Below are 20,532 nucleotides of genomic sequence, written 5' to 3' on the forward strand. Positions count from 1 at the left end.
TATACCAAAAGTCTTTTAAGCGATCTAAAGTCATATATACAAATAAGTCATCATCATTTGATCAATATCATATAGACATATATATATTACTTTTAACCCCGAATTAGAAACACTGAAATAACAGCAAACCTCGTACCGAAAAATCAATTCACAGAAAAATGTACTCCAGAACTCGTAAATCTCAATCATCAGATACCAATGGCAATTTCGAATCACATGATCTGAATCCAACAGGAAATAGTACTACAACTGCTAGCTATACTCCTATTCCAACTATTCCAATGAATAAAGGCGGCAAGCGTTATACTATGAATGAAGTATTTCAAGTATGGTACGACAATAAAGATCAAATCTTGAATCCAGCAACTGAAATTCCAATCAAAGCAAGTGAAGGTTATAAATTAACTAAACCAAGTCAAATTTATCATTTAGAATTGCAACCTACCAATTTGAAAGATGATTTTGGATCTCAAAATGAATTACGAGAAGAAACTACTCAAATCAATGATTCGTTGGACAAATTATCCATTGGAGATGAGGAAGGTGTTGCAACTAGTATTGCTAGTGCGACTGGTGTGACTGGTGGAACTACTGGTGCTACTTCCTCGACATCAGGTCCACCTCCTGGAATTGGACAACCTTCAGATCATGGACAACATTCGATTTCACCTGCTCCTTTGGTTACCTCGGATAAGATTAAATGGCATTATATTGATCCTATGGGAAATGAACAAGGTCCATTCAATGGAGATATGATGCAAGAATGGCTTACTGGAGGGTATTTGAATCTTGACTTGAAGATTCGAAGAAAAGAGGAAACTACTTTCAAGACTCTTAAGGATTTATGTGATGGTTTACAAAACTACATTCAACCTTTTAAGGTTCCACTTCCTGATTTAACTGTTGCTCCACCACCTCCTCCTCCAGCTCCAGCACCGGCACCGGCGCCAGTGTCAGCTGCCCCGGATACGAATCAATTCTTTTCACCACATAAACTACATGAAAACCCTCAACTTCCAGCTCAATCCCAATTTCATCAATTCCTTTCTTCCGCAGAAGCGCAAACAAGTAATTTAGGTTCATTGAGATTATCAGGTCTTGGAGGTCCACAATCCAATTTATTTGGCAATGATTTTATGAAATCAGATCCATTTGCTCAACCATTAACACCTCAATCCGCTACATTTTCCCAACCTGGAGGTCATTTCGGATTGGATGCATTCAATCCCCATCATCCTGTTCATCACAATTTAGGATTCTCCAACCCATTACAACATCCAGGTATGCCGTCTTTACTCCACCACCAACAACAAGTTCCTCAACCTTCAATGGCTAGAGTTAATAGTGGATGGGGATTAGAACCTACTTCAGCAAACCTTATGGGTAATGTATCTTCCAATCCAGCCACTCCTGTCCCCGTGAATCCAATTTTGACTAATACTACTCAAATTAATCAATCTACTGCTGCTCCTATTTCTCCTTGGATTTCAGGTGGGGTTCAATCTCTGTCAAGAGTTAGTTCTCCATTTGCACCTAGTTCAACTATTAATAGTAGTAATAATAATCTTAGTGGTCTGGAGAATGTTAGTCCTGCTATTCCAAGTACTGCAAGTAGTAAAGAAGCATTACCTGCTGTTGCAAGTGAAGATTCTGTTTTACATGATATTCATAGTTCTGTTGTGACTGATATTTTGGGAGAAGAAGAAGTTCCACAAAAGCAACAACAGCAACCTGTTCAAACACCAAAGCAAAAGAAGACTAAGCAACGTAAACAATCAATCCCTGAACCTGAACCAGTCGAACATATTGAACCAGTACACGAAGAAGTTATTGCCCAACCTGAACCAGAACAAGAACAAGAAGAAGAGGAAGAAGATGAAGAACCAATCAAGCATGCAGTTGATTTAAAACCAGCCGTTCCACAAGAATTAGCACCATGGGCAACCAAGCAAGACATCAAAAAACCAGCTATGACCTTGAAAGAAATCCAAGAATTAGAAGCCAAGAAATTAAAAGAACAAAGAAAGATCGAAGCCCAAATCAGAAGTGAGCAAGGTGCCAAAGCATGGGCTGAAGAACCTTTGTCATCTCCTAGTGAAAAATCAATCCCTTCCCTTCCTGCAACTTGGGCCTCTACTACTTCCGCCCCTGTCGTGACTAAAACTTTAGCTGAGATTCAAAAGGAAGAAGCAGAAGCTAAAGCCAGAGCTGCTGCCAAAGCTGGTGTATCTAGTGGCGGGGTTCCAATCCAAAAGACTTCTTTTGCAAGTGCGATTGCCGGTTCTACTCCAAGAGACGACGGACCAGCTTGGACAACTGTTACTTCTAAGAAATTAGCTCCAGCTAAAAAACCAACTACCGCCAGTATGCTCGCATCTTCTGCAGCTCCTACTAAAGTTACTCCACAATTGTTACGTTCTGTCTCAGCTGCCAAACCAGTCCAATCTACTGTGAATGCAACTGCAGTCAGGGAAGATTTCTTAGTATGGGCAAGATCTAATATGACTAATTTATATCCATCAGTTTCCAAAAATGATTTATTAGATATTTTTATCACCTTACCTGCCAATTCTTCCGATTCTGCTCAATTGATTTCTGAAACTATCTATAGTTCATCAGCAACTATGGATGGTAGAAGATTTGCTCAAGAGTTTTTGAAGAGAAGACAAAAGGTTGATCAAACCATTGGTGGGGCTAATGATTTGGTTGCATGGTCGGCTGCGGTTATTTCGTCGGCTGATAAAGTACAAACCGTGGATGAAGATGGTTGGACTAGTACTGTTAAGTCAAAGAAGAAGGGAAAGAAGTTTTAAGAAACGGTTTTTTGTTGTATATATATATAATTTTTTAGGTTGTGTTGTAAAAAGAAAAATAGAAAATAGGGACATTAGTTGGTCCTGTTCATATTTACACTTAGTTCTCATTGTAGTTAATTGACTTTGGGGTTATCTGATTATTGATAATGAATGTTCATTTCGTTAAGAATAGCAATTCAATTCCATTTTTTGCAACACTTGGAAAGGAGACATTTTCGAAAACACCAAATGTCGTGCGTGTTGATAATGTCTCGTGGTCAGGTGCTTTAGAATCATCTCCTGCCTGCCACTCCCACTCCGTTTTATACTTTAGGAATTTCTATTTACAATACAAGAGTGATCTGATTTTGAAGATCTCTGCTTATGTGATTTTAGAAATGACACACATTCTGTGGGTAGATGTATCTGTATTCCTGGTTATGTGCTCCCCACTATCAAAAATAAAAAGCTGTTCATTTTGTTGACGAAATTTTACGAGAATTTTTCTGCGATCTGGAACTAAAAATCTTTTTCATTGTTTACTTTTTTTATCTGATCTTCCATTTGATCATCATCATCAATATCCTACTTTATACACACACAACGTATGCCTTGTTTCTTTAAGAGTTTATTCCAACTCATATTAGGAATCCTAGTACTTGCTTATATTATCAAGTTCTTTACAGAATCTTCAGATAAGCTTACTGATGTTCTTAAGAATGTTGAAATGAAAGAACATGTACCTATCTAAAGGGGGAGATAGGGGAAATGATTCAGGTGGCGTAGATAAGGGGAAGAGTATGTTGCTGAGTACTGAGATGAAGTCGTGTGAAAGAGAAAGGGGGTGGGGGACACTATCTTCTATGCCTGGGCATAATAAATTTGTCAGTTGTTGTAAGAAAATATCTGATCTGTTGGAAAGTCGATTCAAAAACAAGAAAAGTTAATTGATATGATATCCCCTGAATTCATTAGAGAAGCTTACGATTTAGATGGTTGTTCTTCTTGCCCATTAATGTACATTAAATTATATATATGTTTTATCCTTTGTTGTTTAGCTTATTTATTTATTTATTTAGCGCTTGTTTATTAATAATTTATATTCTTTGTAATACCCTTATGTTTATATCCCTATAAATACCTTTTATCTATTGATTTGATGATGCCTTTCCAAGTATTTGTGAAATTACTTCGACATTTTCTTGTGGAATCATAATGACCCCAGATTTAGCCATTGAAAAATAATTCAATTCAAATAAATAATCATTATGAGTTAATCTCATCCCATTAATTAATTTACTGGCAACACCAGCAACAATCCCAGTACTATCCAAAGGCAATTTTGAAAAATCAATCATTATAGGAATAATGATATCTTGAGTTGAACCTATAATATATTTTGAATCAAATCCCATTTTATTTCTTCTTTTTGATGATCTTGGTAAAATTAATGAAACTTCATTTATTGAAGTTCTTGTTATAGCAAAATAATCTGGAATATTCGTAGGAATTGATAAGATTTTAGATGTTTTTGCAATTGAATTACTAACTTCTCCGGCTCTTGCTCCGGTTAATAATAACTTAACATTCTCATGAATACTTGGTTTAATATTAGCTTGATTGAATAATTTAAATGTATGATCTTCTAATGCTCTTGTACTACTATGGGCTGCTTCACTATTAGGGGTATCAGTACTATCACTTAATGATATATAACTATTGGAAATATCAGAGAATTCAAAATACTTCTTAGTCAAGATATTGACTACTTTATCTTTTAAATCATAAGGTATCAATACAATATCATTAAAATGACTAGAAAGGAAAAACAATGAAATATTGTTTTCTGATAATGGTTCAGTTAATTCCAATATTCGTAAACTTCTATCAAAACTACCATCACTATCAACTTGAAGACTTATATATGATTCTGGTAATAATTGTACATTGTCATAATTCAACTCAGAACATACTTTAATTGCTTCTTTGAAATAACAATCCATTAATCGTGATGAACATACGATAGTACATTCAGTGGGAGTCAATGCAATATGGAAAAAATAATTCTCACTATCATCATCAACATCTGGCAGTTGTTGTCTAATATTATCCTGTGGTTGATCTTGTTCTGGTAAAATATCAGCAAAATTCTCCGATGAATCTCTTGAAGTCACTTTACTTGAATTATCAACTGGCATTCTATAATAATCATCAGATATAGATTCATATGAGTTTTGATTACCACTTCTTGACAAACTCATGTGTCTTCTAACACCATTAGTGTCTCCGGAAGTAGATTGGTAGCCCGGCTCTTGTTCTTGTGTCTCATCCTCATCTTCATCTACGTCATCTTCTTCCTGGGTAGTATATCCACTGCCTGATTTATGAGATTCTTGTTGTAGTAGTTGTAGTATAGACGAAGTAAATAGCCAATACTTGTCTCTTGGCATTGAAAGGATCGATAGCCTGGTTGGGTTAAGATGAACTTGTGTACTCATATCGTCCTTGATTCTTTCTGTAACTAAAAAGGGATATCGTTAGCGACTTATTATTATGTCTGATGAAGAAGAAGAAGAAAGAAAGAAGGGAAATCAAGAAAAGGATAAAAATTTGAAAAAGACTGTCTGGGTATCCAAGTGTGTCTGTCTGTATTTACGTGAAAATCGCAAGAGGGGTAGATTGAAAAAATTTTAAACAAAGACTCATTTTTTGAAAAATAATATTTTTTTTTTAAATCCATTGCGATGATTCATTGCGGAGATCCCTTGATTTTAACTGTGGCCTCGGTGTTAAAGTGTGTTAAGAGTCACGTTACATGCTGGTTGGAAAAACTGTGTAAGTTAAGTTATGCCACAAAACCCTAATTTACACGGTTAGTTTCCGAAATCTGCCGATGATGAATCATTTTGGAACAATTTAGAAGGAAAAAAATTAATTAAATTCAGGAACAATTTACAATAAGAAAATTTCCGGAGTTAGAATTTCCGCATTCCGTTCATTCCCGGTGTAAAACAAAATTTTGCAATGGTTGTTACGTACCGTATTAGTTACTGAAAATTGACTCATATACACATAAAAGATCTTTTTAATAAAAATTACCGAGAGATAAAACTAAATCTATACATCTCCCAAATGTTGACGTTCATAAAAGGTTTCATACAATTCAATGGCTTCTTTCTGTGATTCAATTGAACTTTCTATGAAAATTTCAACACTATTTCTAAAATCATCAATTCTTTCAAATTCAAAATTTTCTAATTCTTGTTTAATAGTTTCACTAATTGTTTTAAAATTAATTTCAAAAGTACTGGTTTTTTGTTTTAACTTATCAACTTCAAATGTTAACAGATTAATCTTATCAATATATTGAGCACGATTATATTTCCGTTCTAATTTATCTAATTGACCTTGTTTCTTAATTAATTCTTGGTTAAAATTATAATATTGTGTATAAATCTTCATTCTAGTTTCAAACACAAATTTAATCAGTCCTATTATCCGTAAATATTCTTCAATTGTGAACCCTAAAGTTAATTGATCTTGTAAATTGATTCGATCTAAATTATCCTTAATCTTCAATTGTATATCACTAAACGCAGCCAATAACTCACTGGTAACCTTCAGAATCTCCAATGCAGATAACTCATCCAATGTAAGTGATATCTCATCCAATACAACAACCATATCTGCTCTTTGTTGTCCAATAACTTCAATTGCCTTGTAGAATTGTTTGAGATTATACTCCAAATCTTCAATATATTGTTTCCTCTCAATAAAAAATTCATCAGGTTCATTTATTCTAGTAGACATAGAAAACAACGAACTCATAAATCCACCAGCACCACTTCCTCCACCACCAACAACATTTATCCCACTCAAACTCCCGGTAGAACTGCTTGAATCATTATCTCCAGCACCTGGAGTCCCACCACCTCCTCCACCAGCACCATCAAGTGATTCACTATTTTGAGTAGATGCACCAGATCCGGATAATCTTTCCCGTTCACGTGATTCATTAATGAAATCATCACTAACCAAAAACATAACAAAATCGGGATCATTACATAATATTGGAATATGGCTTATTTTACTTAACATTTTTTCAAGTGATAATCGTCTATTTTCAATGAAATTTTCATTAAATCTTCCAATATATGTTTGTTTTGATGGTGGAGGGGGGATTATTTTCCCAGGATGGTTGTTTTGTAATTGATGATATATCCATCTGAAATCTCTATATCTTCTCGTAACTTCAGTAGTATCATTTTGGGGGAAATTAGGTGATTCTAAATTTTTGTTTCTTGTTTTGATTGTGTATACTATATGGGCATTTGTAATATCACCAATCTTCATGGGATCTCCAACTGATATATCCAAAACATTTTCTGTAGCCTTGGGTTGGTCTGAAGTTGGGGTCTTTTTCTTGATCTTTGGAGTTGCATGTAATCTTTCATCTGCTGGATTGATATTATAAAGTGGTGCATCAATTTCTTGGGCCATTGATGCTGCAACACTAGATATTGGAGAATTATCTGATGATTTATCATCGTCCTTGTTTTCATCCTTACCCAATGGACCTAAAGGATTACTTCCCTCAGTATTCAAATGTTTAACATTGATCTTGGAAGTAAATTTTCTCGGTCTAGTAGCTTTAAATTGACTATGTTTGATATTTATTGGTTTACTCGGAGAAGTAACCTTCATTTGATCTTGTTTGTTGATCTTAATTGGACTTCCCTTATCATTGAATAAAGATTCTGATGGAGTGACTTTCTGAGGTGAAATCACTGATGATTCAAGCATTAATGGACGTTCTTCAGAACCTTGCGTCAATTCCGATAGAAGTTGATTCTTATGTTCTTTCCTTTCCTCTTTTCTTAATTCCTCCTGCTGTTCATTCTCAGCTTGAACTGCATTGTAGAAGTCATTCTGAGTATGGATAGCTTCACCTTGTTGTTGTTGTTGTCTTTCGTCATCTTCATCATCATTCTCGTCGTCTTCATCAGCATAATCATCTCTATAATCACCAAAATGGCTAGCTGAAGGCATGCTACTACTGCCAAATCCCATTGGACTGGCAAATGGATCATCCATTGAAAGAGAATTAAATTGATTACCCAATGGTGCAATCATAGAACTGTGTAAATTTGTGGAGTTGTTGGTATTGGAGGTAGTGCCTGTTGGAGTAGAAGCGAATTCATCTCGAGGGGACAAAACATCATCCCAGTGGGATGCAGTAAGGTCTTCGTTATCCATCTTTTCTATTAATTGCCGGATTGATTATAAATTAGTAACACTTAGTTAGTCCCTATTGTTTACTTGATTGTAGGCTGGGCTGTGTGGCAAGCAAACAAAAAGTTGGAGGAGAGAGAATAACAAGTTTCCCAAGTTTTTTTTTTCCCTCCGTCATTTTCTACAGGAACGATAAATAATCTGACGGTTCTAATACACAGTAAACCCATATAGAGATAAGACATTTGGCATTGATGGAAGCATTGATCTTTGTAGAAACGTTATGTAACGTATGACAATAGAAAACACCCACCAAACCGGCAAAAAAAAACAAAGGGGCGAGCTGGGAATTGAACCCAGGGCCTCTCGCATGCTTGTAGTAATCAACCTGTTTCCAAGTCGTCGCCCAAAGCGAGAATCATACCACTAGACCACACGCCCATTTCCAAAATTTTGGAAAATTCCACTTTTATAACATAACTGTTTTAAATCATTATATGCAGGAATTTGGGCCTTATATGCAAACTTTTTTCTGCTGGGAGATCTATATGCAGTTTTGATGATGTTTTTTTTGGCTGCAAGAATTCGATAATTTTGATTTAATAAAAGGTCAAAGATTTTGTTATTGAACAATTTTCTCCGTATAGTTAATCAATGATCAGTTTCAAGTTCGGTCAAGCTAATTAATATTGCTTGGGGAAAAAGGAGAACCCAAAGAAAGTGGTTTTAATAATAGGCTTTCTGTATGTTAGTATGTATAAGAACTCAATAAACAGATTGTATATGTAAAAAAAAAAAAAAATAGGCGACTTCAGGATAATCAATCCAGAATAACCTATCTAAAAAAAAAACCCAATCTGGTTGACTGAAAAGTTGTTCCATTTAAAGGGTATTGTGACTAAAACTAGCCCATCTAGGAGTTTCTTCGATGGGTTATTTAGTGTCTCGTCATAGCTCTTGACATTAAATACAAATATTATTGTTTTTCTGTTTGTTATATTTCTGTATATTAGTATGTATATGAACTCAATAAACACATTGTATATGTAAAAAAAAAATGAGTGAATATTGGTATCCAGCGTATTTATTTTATGTGAAATAGTCGTCAAAAGTGAGGCTGGCTAAACACACCAGATGCCATCCGCAAACTAAATATCCCCCTGTAAGTTGTTATTCCAGAGTCATTTCCCGAGTCTATCACCTAGCGCCTTCTTCTTCATGTGAAGTAGAATTGTAAAGTCATGATTGTTTACAAGTTACATATGAAAGTAGAGATATTCTAAGATAGAAAGTGAATAGGTAAAAAAGGTTTTATGAACGCACGAATGCGATCTAAATAGGCAGTTGAATTCTACAGCTTTTTTTGCAGCCAAAAAAACCTGAATCAACCCGAGAGACTTTTCTAGGTGAACTCACAAGAATATACTTCCTAATTGATATAAATATTTCTAATTGCAAAATTTACAGCTTTATACCTATACAGGGCCTAATAAGTCAAATTAAGAAATATTATAAAAACCAATTAAGACATGTTTCTTAGCGAAAAATCAATAGCTAACCTTTTCTGCTCTTTTTTGAAGGTGGTGGCGAGTCCAAAACATTGAAAATTGAGAATACATCATCCTTTGCTTCATTCGTTAATTGGCCTTTGGCATTAGGTTTGGCGGAAGCTCCGCGTTTTCTAGAAACAGGCAATTTGACAGCATTTGGACTTGAAGACACTTCTGCTTCAATTTTGGATAACGGTGGACGCTTTTCATCTTTGTTTGAACTAAGTACCATTTTATTTCTTCTGTTTCTCTGACGAGAAGCCTCTGATGCATTACTCTTAGATTCCAGTATATTTCTTTTCACAACCTCAGATATGACAGAATTCAATTCCTTTTCAGGAACTTTGTTTCTAGAATTTTTGGAAGCCGCAATTCTATTCTCTCGTTTGATTTTTTCATTCTCGGTTTTCAAAGAAACTATTTTCTCTTTGAGTGTTTGTAGTTCTGTTTCTTGAGACTTAATATGGTTTTGATTATTATTATTTGATATTTCCAAGTGGTTGATAGAAGCTTTGGAATCCTGGATTTCTTTTTCGCACAGCTGCAAAATCTGTTTCTGCTTTTCAAATTGAAGAAGTAATTCCTTTCTTTCTATAGTTTCTGTAGCTAGCTGCGTTTCTAAATCACTTTTATTAGACAACAACCCTTCGATTCTTGAGTCTCTCTGCTGAATTTCCTCTTCTAATAATGATATCTTCTGTTGAAGTTCTTCCATTTGCTGTATATTGCTTACATTGGAATTTGCAGCCACTGTTACTCGTTCTAATTCTCCACTAGTTTTGACCAATTCCAGTTCTAGAGAGGATATCTTATGGTTAAGTTCTTTGATTTCCAAACCTGCTTCTTTGAGTTTATTTTTCCCTTCCCGTTCAGTTTTAGACATGCGGCTTGCTTTCTCTTTCAAAGAATTTTGCAAAGTTGATAGTTTATTTTGAAGTTTCTCTTCAATCTTCTTGGATTCTGCGATTTGATTACTCATGGAAAGCTTTTCTTGATTCAAACTTGCAATAGTCAGTTCTTTTTCTTTTAAGCTTTCTTCTGCTGAAATTAGCTTCCTCTGGAATTCATTATATCTTTGCAGTGCCTCCCCTTCTTTCTCCCTCAATGATTCATTTTGTTCTAGGGCTTTCTGAAGTTTTAACTCCATATTTTTAAATTGCTTATCCCTTTTAGATTTTTCTTGAGAATATATCGAGGATGATTGTTCAAGATCAGAAATTTTGCTATCTTTCTCTTGTAACAAACCATGTAGAGATCGAACCTTGTTCTTAAGCTCTCTTTGTTTTAGTTTCTCTTCGTTGAGCTCGTTTTCACATTCTTTAATTTCAAGCTGTAACTTGTTAATGTTCGCTTCCATATGGTTCCCTGTATTTAGTAACTTTTGGTTAGACTTTTGAAGATCTGAATTCCAAGCTCTGAGATCCACGATAGTTTGTCGGTCTAAATCTATCTTCTCGTTAAACCTGGCCATTTCCTGTAGAGTCTACAAATTTAATTCTTCTAGATAATTAAATGTGTTTTCTGTATTTCCCTTTATCCCAAGTTCCATTTTCTCCATCAATTCAGTCATTTCCTTGGTATTCCCCTTTTTGTTTGCTATGAGGAGATCTTCTATGGAGGATATACCTTTTTGAATTACTGCGGTAACGGATTTTTCTGATTGATCTAAATATCCTTCAATACAACTTGAAACTACTTGCGCATTGTCATTTTGAAGTGAATTTATTTTATTCAAAGTCTCACCTTGAGACTCTTTAAAGAGAGTGCTAATCTGTGAGAAAATCCCAGACATTAAATCCTTTTGAAGTGCAAGAAATTTCAATTCATTTCCTTCCTTTTCATTCATTTTTTGCTGCAATTTTGCAACTTGAATTTTTTCCTCCGAAAGGTTACCAGACGTTTCATCGAGATTTCTTTCCAAATTTTTTATAACTATTTGTTGCTTTTCAATTTCATGTTTACTCTGAACAGAAAGAGCTTTGAAAATGGCAAGTTTAGTATTGGCATCACCAACGGTCCTGGAAATCTTTTCATTCTTTTCTTGGATTAATTGGAGTTCTCGGTTTATATCTTTTAATCTAGCGTCTTGCTGTATCTTTTCTTCGTTCAATTTTGCAAATTCTGATCCAAGAGTTCCCAACTTCTCGAGTGTGGCAGCAAAACTGCTCTTAAGTGAAGAGTTCTTTTGTTTAGCATCAGCTAACTCGTCTTCCCTTCTGCAGTACAATTCTTCTTTTTGCTTAAGTTGGGTGTTTAGTTTCTCGATTTCCTCTTCCTTTTTGGAAGTCTGATATTTAGAATTTTTTAGTTCACCTAATAAGTTAGCATTCACGTTTTCTAGCTTTCTAATCAACTCCCCATAAGTCTCTGAAAGAGTATCATTAGAAGCAGCTTTGTCTAACAGTGGAGATAGCTGCAGGTTTCTCGAGGCAGAAAATGACAAGCGTGGCTTCTCCTTGCTAGTTGCTATTCTCGAATTCAAATCTGCATTTCTGGTGATTATTGGGGTACCCAATGGTTTTCTTGAAAATAATCTTGGGACAACTTTCTTCTGTGGCTGATGCAATGCTTGATCCTCTAACTTGATATTCAGTTCCTTGGCTGTCTTTAAATCTCTAGCATCAATGGATGTGTTTTCTGTTTCTCTATGGGACGTGTCATCTTCAGTCTGATCAAACGAAGTTGAATATTCTGAAGTGGTAGTAGTATCAATCTCCTCCGTCTGATTATTGTTATAGTCAATTTGGTTAAGAGTTCTTGATTCTTTAACAAATGGCAATAGTGGTCTTGATTCATTAGCAATATCTGTGAAGAAATTAGACATGGTGTCTTAGTCACTTTCGAATGTTGTGTTGGATGTGTCGACAGAATTTTGGTTGCAAAACTTTTTGTTTTTCGCCCCTTGGAAACTGATTCCTCTCATTCAAGATTTCCTAATTGCAAAACCAGATTTCTACTCCAGTCACTTTTCACTTGAGATATTTGATTTGGTTGTTGTATGAATTGATAGAGCATATAATTCCTTTCACAAATCAGCAAGTCAGCAACTCAGTTGGTTTTGTAGACCTCCGATTTGTTCACAATTTTAGAAGAGATTTTGACAAAATATTGATGATCCATTATCCACTCAAAAATTTATGTAGACTACTAACGAGTGAAAAATTTAAGTCAATTTAAAGCAAAACTTCACCGTGGACCTCTAAGTTGATATAGGGTTTGATTACAGTATCTGATATATATGTGATTACTGAATTTTGTTGAGTCCGTGTCTCTATGGAATTTGCAACCACAGCAATTTTCGGAAAACATTTCAGTTTTCCGACCCTAGTCACATGAAAGTCACACGAAAATCATGTGAAAATCACGCATAAATCACGTGATCGACGGAATCGCCTGGTCCAGATTTTTCGAAATTGAAAAAATGGAGGGTTGGCCGAGTGGTCTAAGGCGGTAGACTTAAGATCTACTGGACAGTGTCCGCGCGAGTTCGAACCTCGCATCCTTCATTATTTTTTTTGCAGCATTTCCAAATGAGTTTATGGTTATGTAGCTGTTCAGACCACAGTTAATGATAGGCAATGTCATTGTTTTTACATAGAGTGATAGATAATTCGTACTTGTCACAATTTAATTAACTTTATTTTATTTAAATAAATATATAGAAGAGATAGAATTGAATTTTCTTTGCGTTATTTCTATTTACCAATCAAACATACTTCTAATGATGGATTGGGAAGGCAGTAGATGGTTTCAAAAGTTCTTCATCGATCAAATTAGACTTCCAAGCAGCAGTGATAGTCTTTGGCTTAGTCAAGAATGTGATACCTGATTTACCGTAGAAGTTCAAATCACCCAAGAATGATCCTCTTGAACCAGTGAAAGAGAACATTGGTAAAGGTACTGGAATTGGAACATTGATACCAACTTGACCACAATCAATTCTCTTGGTGAAGTATTGAGCAGAACCACCGGAAGCAGTGAAAAGGGAAACACCATTACCATATCTATTAGCATTAATTAGTTCAATTGCTTCATCAATAGTATCAACGTTGATTACAGATAAGACTGGAGCGAAGATTTCTTCATCATAAGCTCTCATACCTGGCTTAACACCAGTTAAGATAGTTGGAGCTAAGAAATTACCATTGGCAAAACGGGCATCTTCTGGCTTGAAACCTCTACCATCTAATTCAACCTTAGCACCTTCTTTAACAGAATGAGCAATGATTTCTTCAGCTCTAGTAACACTTTCTGGGTTAATCAATGGTCCTAAATCACTCTTTTTGTCAAATCCGCTACCAGTAACCAATTTTTGAGCATCCTTAACGATATCTTCAACCCATTCTCTAGTCTTACCAACGGTAACTAAAACGGAGATAGCCATACATCTTTGACCAGCAGCACCAAAGGCGGCACCGTTAATGGCATTAATGAATTGTTGCTTGTGAGCATCTGGTAAGACAACCAAGTGGTTCTTAGCACCTAAATTAGCTTGAACTCTCTTACCTAAAGAAGTACCCTTTTCATAGATATATTTACCAGCCTTGTCACCACCAACAAAGGTAACAGCCTTAATTCTTGGATCTTCAAGTATTTTGTTAACAGTATCGTGTTTACCATGAACAACATTAAGAACACCAGCTGGGACACCGGCTTTGGCAGCCAATTCACAAATGATCATAGCAGCACCTGGAACTCTTTCAGATGGTTTAAGGACAGCAGTATTACCAGTAACTAAAATCAATGGTAAAGACCATAATGGAACCATAGCTGGGAAATTGAATGGACAAATGGATGCAACAACACCCAATGGTTCTCTAATCATTTTAGTTTCCATATCAGTAGAGACTTCTAAAGTTTCTCCCTTTAAATCATTAGTAATGTTACAAGCGGCTTCAGCAACTTGTAAACCACGAGTGACATCACCTTGAGCATCGACAAAGGTTTTACCTTGTTCTAAAACAATCACAGAGGCTAATCTATCCATGTTTTCCTTTAATAATTGAACAAATTTGAAAGCAATACCTTGACGTTTAATAACACTAGTTTCTCTCCAGGTTTGGAAAGCAGCATTAGCAGAAGCAATAGCGGCATCTAATTCTTCTGGAGTAGATTGTGGAACTTTAGAAACAACATGGTTAGTGGTTGGGTCATGGATGTCAAACCATTGTTGTGATTCAGATTTGATAAATTGACCATCAAGGAAACTTGGAGTTAAGTATGGTTCGTCATTTTTACCAGTATGATCAGTGGGGAAGCTAGTGGTTGTTGAAGATAAAGCAATAGATTTATATCTCATTACTGTATTTTGCACAGCTTTCAAAGGGGAACCAGAAGCAGCTCTTGGGAATAAAAGGGTCATTTTCTTTAAGGATGATAATGAAGATGAAGAAAACATATTGAAAAAAAGAATTATAAGTTTGAAACCTTTAAACCCAAGGATCAATCAATCTATTTATACCCCATAAAGTTATAAAGACAGCAATGCCGGATTGCCAAAGCCGATTTAGGAATATACTGCATATAGTCTCGAGTGGAGATTTGTAAAGTTTAACTTCCCCCCTCCCCCACCATTTTTTTTTTATTTTTCCATGGATAATTTAGCCTTCAATACCCGAACCCACCCAAACGTAGATTTCTTAGCGCGAGTATCTTTCCTAATTGAGAGTTTTAGTGATGGCGACCCTGGATAAATAAATTTTTCATTCCTCGGGATAGTCGTTTTCTATGATGAGTGAAATAGAGTGTACTTCAAGATAGATTTGTGTTATGGACATGTAGACCAAGATGACACAAAACGAGAAACGGGAATCGAAGTACGAAAATTCTAAATTCTAAAATAGATTGCAACATGAAGAAAAATTAGTCTAGAAGCACTGGGATTTTTCGGCGGTCGCATCGCGGTTGCCGTATGGATCAAACTAAAAGTGAAAAATTCTGGATCAACTTTACACGCGTTTGCATATTAATATAGAGATAACAATGTTTATTAAAAAAATGTATAATTTGTATAATTTATAACTAATTACTAAGAGAAAAGCCAATCAACGAAAAAGACAACCTAAAAACATCTATCTTCTTTCTAATGTTTATGGTAATGTTCATCATTCCATAAATCATAATATAAATCCAACAAACATGAACTACTCCATGCTTGGGTTGGACTGGAATCATGACAAATTGCCCCATCTTTATTAGACAACTCAGTTAAACCAGCCCATGGAGTTGCTTTGATCCATTTGATATTACCCTGTAATCTTTCTTTCAATTCAGTTAATATCTTATCTGAAGGATCACCAGATTTAGTATGAGAAAGTGAATCCCCAATATAATGAAACAATAAGAATGCTCGTAAGAAATATCCAAGATTCCAAACCCATTCAGGTCCTTGATGATAATTTCTTCCTTTGGAAGTTGCAAAATTATCACTATCTTCACTATTGTTATAATATGGATGATAGTTCCAATCATCAGGATCTAAAGTTCTCATACCAACAGGACCACGAATTACTTTATCAGCAAGTCTTAATGCACCCAACGCTTTCTCAGGACTAAATAATTCTGGAGCAGCACACATAGCAATCGAAAAGTTTGGTCTTAATTGATAATCTTCATAAGGTTTTCCGGATTTGTATAAATCTTTATAAATACCTCTTCTATGAATCAAAGAAGGATCAACATTATATTTGCTATCATCTTTAGGATCAGCTGGAATATAGAAACACTTTTCAAAATTTTCTTGAATCAATTGTTCCCAATCTTTAAGTGAAATGGTTGATCCATCACTTCTTTTAACTTCTTTATATTCAAACTTACCTTGCTTATGTAATTTATTAACAAATCTTAAAGCACTCTTCATCAATCCTTGTAATTCAATAGCAGCTCCATCACGTGGAGTACCAGGTACACCCTTATTCTTGGCTTTTTCACTTTCTCCCATCTTATCCATCCAAGTTCCACAATTAAATTGAGATCCACCATGAACCAAACCAGTTTCCCAATCAATATGAACCTCAACATTAAATCCTTCATCTTTCATTTGTGAATCTAAATTAGGGCCAGCATTGGCTTCACGATATTTAATCCCAGCAGCATGTCTTTGTAAGATTTCAAAAATGATTTCTCTAATTGAAGATTCATAACTGAAAGCTCTTGGATCAGTATATTCAACATAAGTATCATCTAATGGGAATCTTCTTTTGACTTTTTCATCCAAGATATCAACACCATTAGGAACATACTTCACATATTCTTGAATCGCTTGTAAATAAAACCAAGCAGCATCTCTTGCATTATATCTTGGATTTCTACCAGCATCTAACAAATTTGGCATTAATCCATGTTTTAAAGTTTGACCAAAGGCAAGGATATGTTGTTTAGCATCTTCATATCTTTCCGGAACTAATAATAATCCTCTAAATGCAATAAACACATCTCTTCCCCAACATCTCATATAATCACTACTGAAATGAGGTAAACCAGCGGCCATACAAGCAACTTGTTCAGTTGGCTTTAAGGACGTATTATTCATATATCCAACCATTTGAATACTGGTCAATCCAAGACGTTGGACAAAATTGGTAGCTTGTTGGATCTTGATCCCCAAACCTCTAATCGCTCTAAATCTAGCAGCTTCATAAGCAATACCCACAATAAGGGCAAAATAATGTGGTCTTAAAAAATATGGAGCCTTCTTGGCAGCATTAAATCTCGACCGTAACCAATCTTGAAATCTCCCCAAGTTTTTCGATTTGGCAACATATTTATCTAATCGATTGACAATATAATCTAATGCCCATTCACCTTGTCTTAAATGATCACAAATTGGATCACCGAGATTATTTGACCAAATCACATGTTTCAACGCCGCATTCCAACCTTCCAAACCAGCATAGACTAATGGTCCATATCCTGGAAGGGTGTATACGTTTTCTTTACCTGCACTGGCATCCAATTCTTCCGGGGATGATTTGTATAATAATGCATTCAAGTCGTATAAATCCAATCCAACAGAAGCTTCAATGGCACCTTCTTTGACAAAATTATCTAATGAGACATCTACTCCTGGGATTTCGGTGGAAAAGACAGATATAGAACCTGGAATGAAAGATTCATCAACTTCAATAATTGTTTCATGGGAATTAACGATTAATTTTGGACATTTGAGTTCTTCAACTTTGACAGGAATACCAGTGATTATCTTTTCATCCCGTTCAAATTTCCCGGTTTTCTTTAAAGTATAACTAAATTCATGTTTCACTTTTGCACCCGTTAACACAACTGGTGATAATATTTGTTCCGGTAAATGTTTGGAAAATTTAGTTCTAGCAATCAAAAACCATCCTTTCCCAGTACGGGCATTATATCTTTGAATAGTAATATATTGACCTTCATGATGAATATACATTTCATGATCACGAGAAATATCTTCACTTTCCAATGCAAGATCTTTTCTAATCTTATGTAATTTCGCCTTAACTTTCCCAATTCCATTATCATTATTTAAATCATATTGTCTATGTTCATGAACAACATTCAAAATATGAGGATAACATTCATCATATCCATAAACCGATCCAATTGCCGAAGAACAAAATGCCACCAAAGCTGCATTAGGTAACGTATCTTCCACCGTTCTCTTTTGGTATGGAGTTTCATTATCATGAGTACAATCCATAAACAAAGCATGAGGAGGATGTGATGTCAAAACAGTCGGGATCTCCAATTCAGTATATGCATCGAGATATTTATTCTTAATGGGTTCATTTTCAGCCGGATAGGTGAAATCATCCAAAGGTAACCAAGTTAATGATCCAATAGGTCTTCCACCATGTTTATGAACCAATCTCGACAATTCCTTCACATCCCAAGGTTGCATAGCTTCTCTAATCAAAGTATTAATCCCTAAACGTTCCACAAATATCTTATCCATTTCTTCACTACCGGAAAATAATTCAGCAATGACATATAAATTAGGATTTACATTTCTTGCCTCATCCAATAATCGTTCACCAACATGCAAAGGGGTAGAATGACAATTATCAATCCTGAATCCATTATATGTCTTGGCAGATTCTTGCGTATATTGAATCATCCTGTCCCATAAATATGGTGAATCCTCATATTTATCTCCATATCTCAATTTAACACAATCACCCCAAACAATAACTTCTCGACGTAAATATGCCCGGGATTGATCGGAGGCGAAATCAACTAATGGATTCCCACCCCAAATCCATCCATTATTAGCAAGTGCTTGTCTATTGCCCTTGTTGTCAACAAATGTGGTGAAATAATTTTCGGTTAAGGGGTTTTTGGAAGTAACGGGGCCGAGCTTAGGTCCGGTGGGGGATAATCTCATATATTTGATTCTATCTGAGATTTGGGTTTTGATTGATTTGATATCATCATCATACATCGCATAAAATTCTGCATTTATTTTATCTATGATATCTCCAGCTTTGGTTGCAATTGTATCGAAATCAATATTGATATGAAAAACGGAGAATAAAATTCCCAAGAATTTCTTGATATCTAATTTATTCCCAAATCTTTCACTAATGATATGTTTATCATGAATTCTTGTTGTTTTGAGAATGAAGGCAGATAATTGTTTTAAATTATCAATGTCAACTTCTTTTGGAATCTTAATTGGAGTAATTTCTTGTTTTCTCTTTTGGAATAATTGTTCCATTTTGAATAATGTCAGTTTTCTAGAAAAGACATAAAATTCCCATAATTTCAATTTATCTAAAACATGATGTTGAATACCTTCAATAATCTTTTTCAAATCTTTTTCATCTTTAATATCAACCGGTAAATCAAATTCTTCCAATTTCAGAGAAAATTCCAACAATGCTGCATCTAATTCAATAGCAGGAGTTAAATGTGGAGCAGTGGTTGCATTATATCCTGCATCAGGATATTCTCTTAACCAATCGGAATTATTGGCAGTATGATTCCAAACTACATCAGTTAAAGATAATAATTTATGTTTATGTAAAACTTTTTGAATTTCAGCAGGAGCAGTTTTATTATCTTTAAAAATATGATGATCATATTTCAATTGATCATAGATTGAATAAGGGGAATCAGATTCACCTCTTTCTTGTAAAGGAGTAAAATGAATCATATTATAACCTTTCCCAGCAACAATTCCAAAGAATTTATCCCAATTCAGTAAAGGACCAATCCATTTAGATATAACAGTTTGAACATTAATCGAATTGAATGCAACATATTGACCATCAATAGTTAAATTTGGTAAAACATTGAAATAATATTTATCAGTTGTTATTCTTGAGTCATTTTCATCATCATAAGTAATGTAATAATTATAAGCACCTGGTTTATAAATTGGAACTACAATTGTAATATCTTGATGAAATGAAGAATGGATTGGGAATGAAGCATGTTTATGTCTATCAAAATCTTGTTTATAATTGGTGGGAATATTGGTAAAGAATGTACCATTTTTAGTTACTTTACTGGCAGCATTTAATTGGAAATGAATTTCAAAAATTACATCACCTGGTTTATAACTTTTAGGTAATTCAACTGGAGGTAAAGTGAATATACCATTGCTGATGTTTTCATTGTTAACAGGTTCTCCAAGATTTGATAATCTGAATAAAATGGTTCGTTTGGTTGACATTTCTGTATGTTGTTTACTCTAAGGAAGTTGCTGTTGGAAAAAAATGGGTGGTTGGAAGGGGGGGGGGGCAATTGAGTGGTGAGTAGTAGTAGTAGTAGTAGCAACAGCAAGAGTAATTGACTGTGATATAATTGGTAAGAAAAAGAAAGTCAATTGATAAAATTGAAAAAAAAAAGGCAAATAAGGAGAGTAAGAGATGAGAGAGAAGGTAAGTTGGTGGTGATGTCAGCAGTGGTGGTAATAAGTGTTACGTGTGTAGAATGAAATTTAAGGAGAACAAGCGAAAAAAATAAAATCACAA

At 34.9% G+C, this 20,532-nt stretch overlaps 7 protein-coding genes across 7 annotated transcripts; 1 reads left to right on the forward strand and 6 right to left on the reverse strand. All coding sequences in view use genetic code 12, as the record gives it.

Annotated features, from left to right (window-relative positions):
- Positions 1–158: 158 nt before the first annotated feature.
- On the forward strand, positions 159–2,813 carry J8A68_004775 (uncharacterized protein; the record flags this gene model as incomplete). The annotated part of the gene is made up of 1 exon (XM_049408770.1): positions 159–2,813. The coding sequence occupies one exon, from the start codon at positions 159–161 to the stop codon at positions 2,811–2,813; it is 2,655 nt and encodes an 884-aa protein (XP_049261950.1).
- A 1,130-nt stretch (positions 2,814–3,943) lies between these two features.
- Positions 3,944–5,245, reverse strand: J8A68_004776 (uncharacterized protein; the record flags this gene model as incomplete). The annotated part of the gene is made up of 1 exon (XM_049408771.1): positions 3,944–5,245. The coding sequence occupies one exon, from the start codon at positions 5,243–5,245 to the stop codon at positions 3,944–3,946; it is 1,302 nt and encodes a 433-aa protein (XP_049261951.1).
- A 667-nt stretch (positions 5,246–5,912) lies between these two features.
- J8A68_004777 (sorting nexin 1) lies at positions 5,913–8,051 on the reverse strand (the record flags this gene model as incomplete). The annotated part of the gene is made up of 1 exon (XM_049408772.1): positions 5,913–8,051. The coding sequence occupies one exon, from the start codon at positions 8,049–8,051 to the stop codon at positions 5,913–5,915; it is 2,139 nt and encodes a 712-aa protein (XP_049261952.1).
- A 1,530-nt stretch (positions 8,052–9,581) lies between these two features.
- Positions 9,582–10,934, reverse strand: J8A68_004778 (uncharacterized protein; the record flags this gene model as incomplete). Its single annotated transcript, XM_049408773.1, has 1 exon — positions 9,582–10,934. The coding sequence occupies one exon, from the start codon at positions 10,932–10,934 to the stop codon at positions 9,582–9,584; it is 1,353 nt and encodes a 450-aa protein (XP_049261953.1).
- Positions 10,935–11,060: 126 nt separating this feature from the next.
- J8A68_004779 (uncharacterized protein) lies at positions 11,061–12,401 on the reverse strand (the record flags this gene model as incomplete). The annotated part of the gene is made up of 1 exon (XM_049408774.1): positions 11,061–12,401. One exon carries the CDS (start codon positions 12,399–12,401, stop codon positions 11,061–11,063), a length of 1,341 nt encoding a protein of 446 aa, XP_049261954.1.
- An 894-nt stretch (positions 12,402–13,295) lies between these two features.
- ALD6 (Ald6p) lies at positions 13,296–14,975 on the reverse strand (the record flags this gene model as incomplete). The annotated part of the gene is made up of 1 exon (XM_049408775.1): positions 13,296–14,975. The coding sequence occupies one exon, from the start codon at positions 14,973–14,975 to the stop codon at positions 13,296–13,298; it is 1,680 nt and encodes a 559-aa protein (XP_049261955.1).
- A 684-nt stretch (positions 14,976–15,659) lies between these two features.
- Positions 15,660–20,231, reverse strand: GDB1 (bifunctional 4-alpha-glucanotransferase/amylo-alpha-1,6-glucosidase; the record flags this gene model as incomplete). Its single annotated transcript, XM_049408776.1, has 1 exon — positions 15,660–20,231. The coding sequence occupies one exon, from the start codon at positions 20,229–20,231 to the stop codon at positions 15,660–15,662; it is 4,572 nt and encodes a 1,523-aa protein (XP_049261956.1).
- Between the last annotated feature and the right edge of the window lie 301 nt (positions 20,232–20,532).

This window comes from Hemisphaericaspora subhashii (genome assembly GCF_019202705.1).
Source record: "Hemisphaericaspora subhashii strain CBS 10753 chromosome Unknown scaffold35, whole genome shotgun sequence".
NCBI lineage: Eukaryota > Fungi > Ascomycota > Pichiomycetes > Serinales > Debaryomycetaceae > Hemisphaericaspora > Hemisphaericaspora subhashii.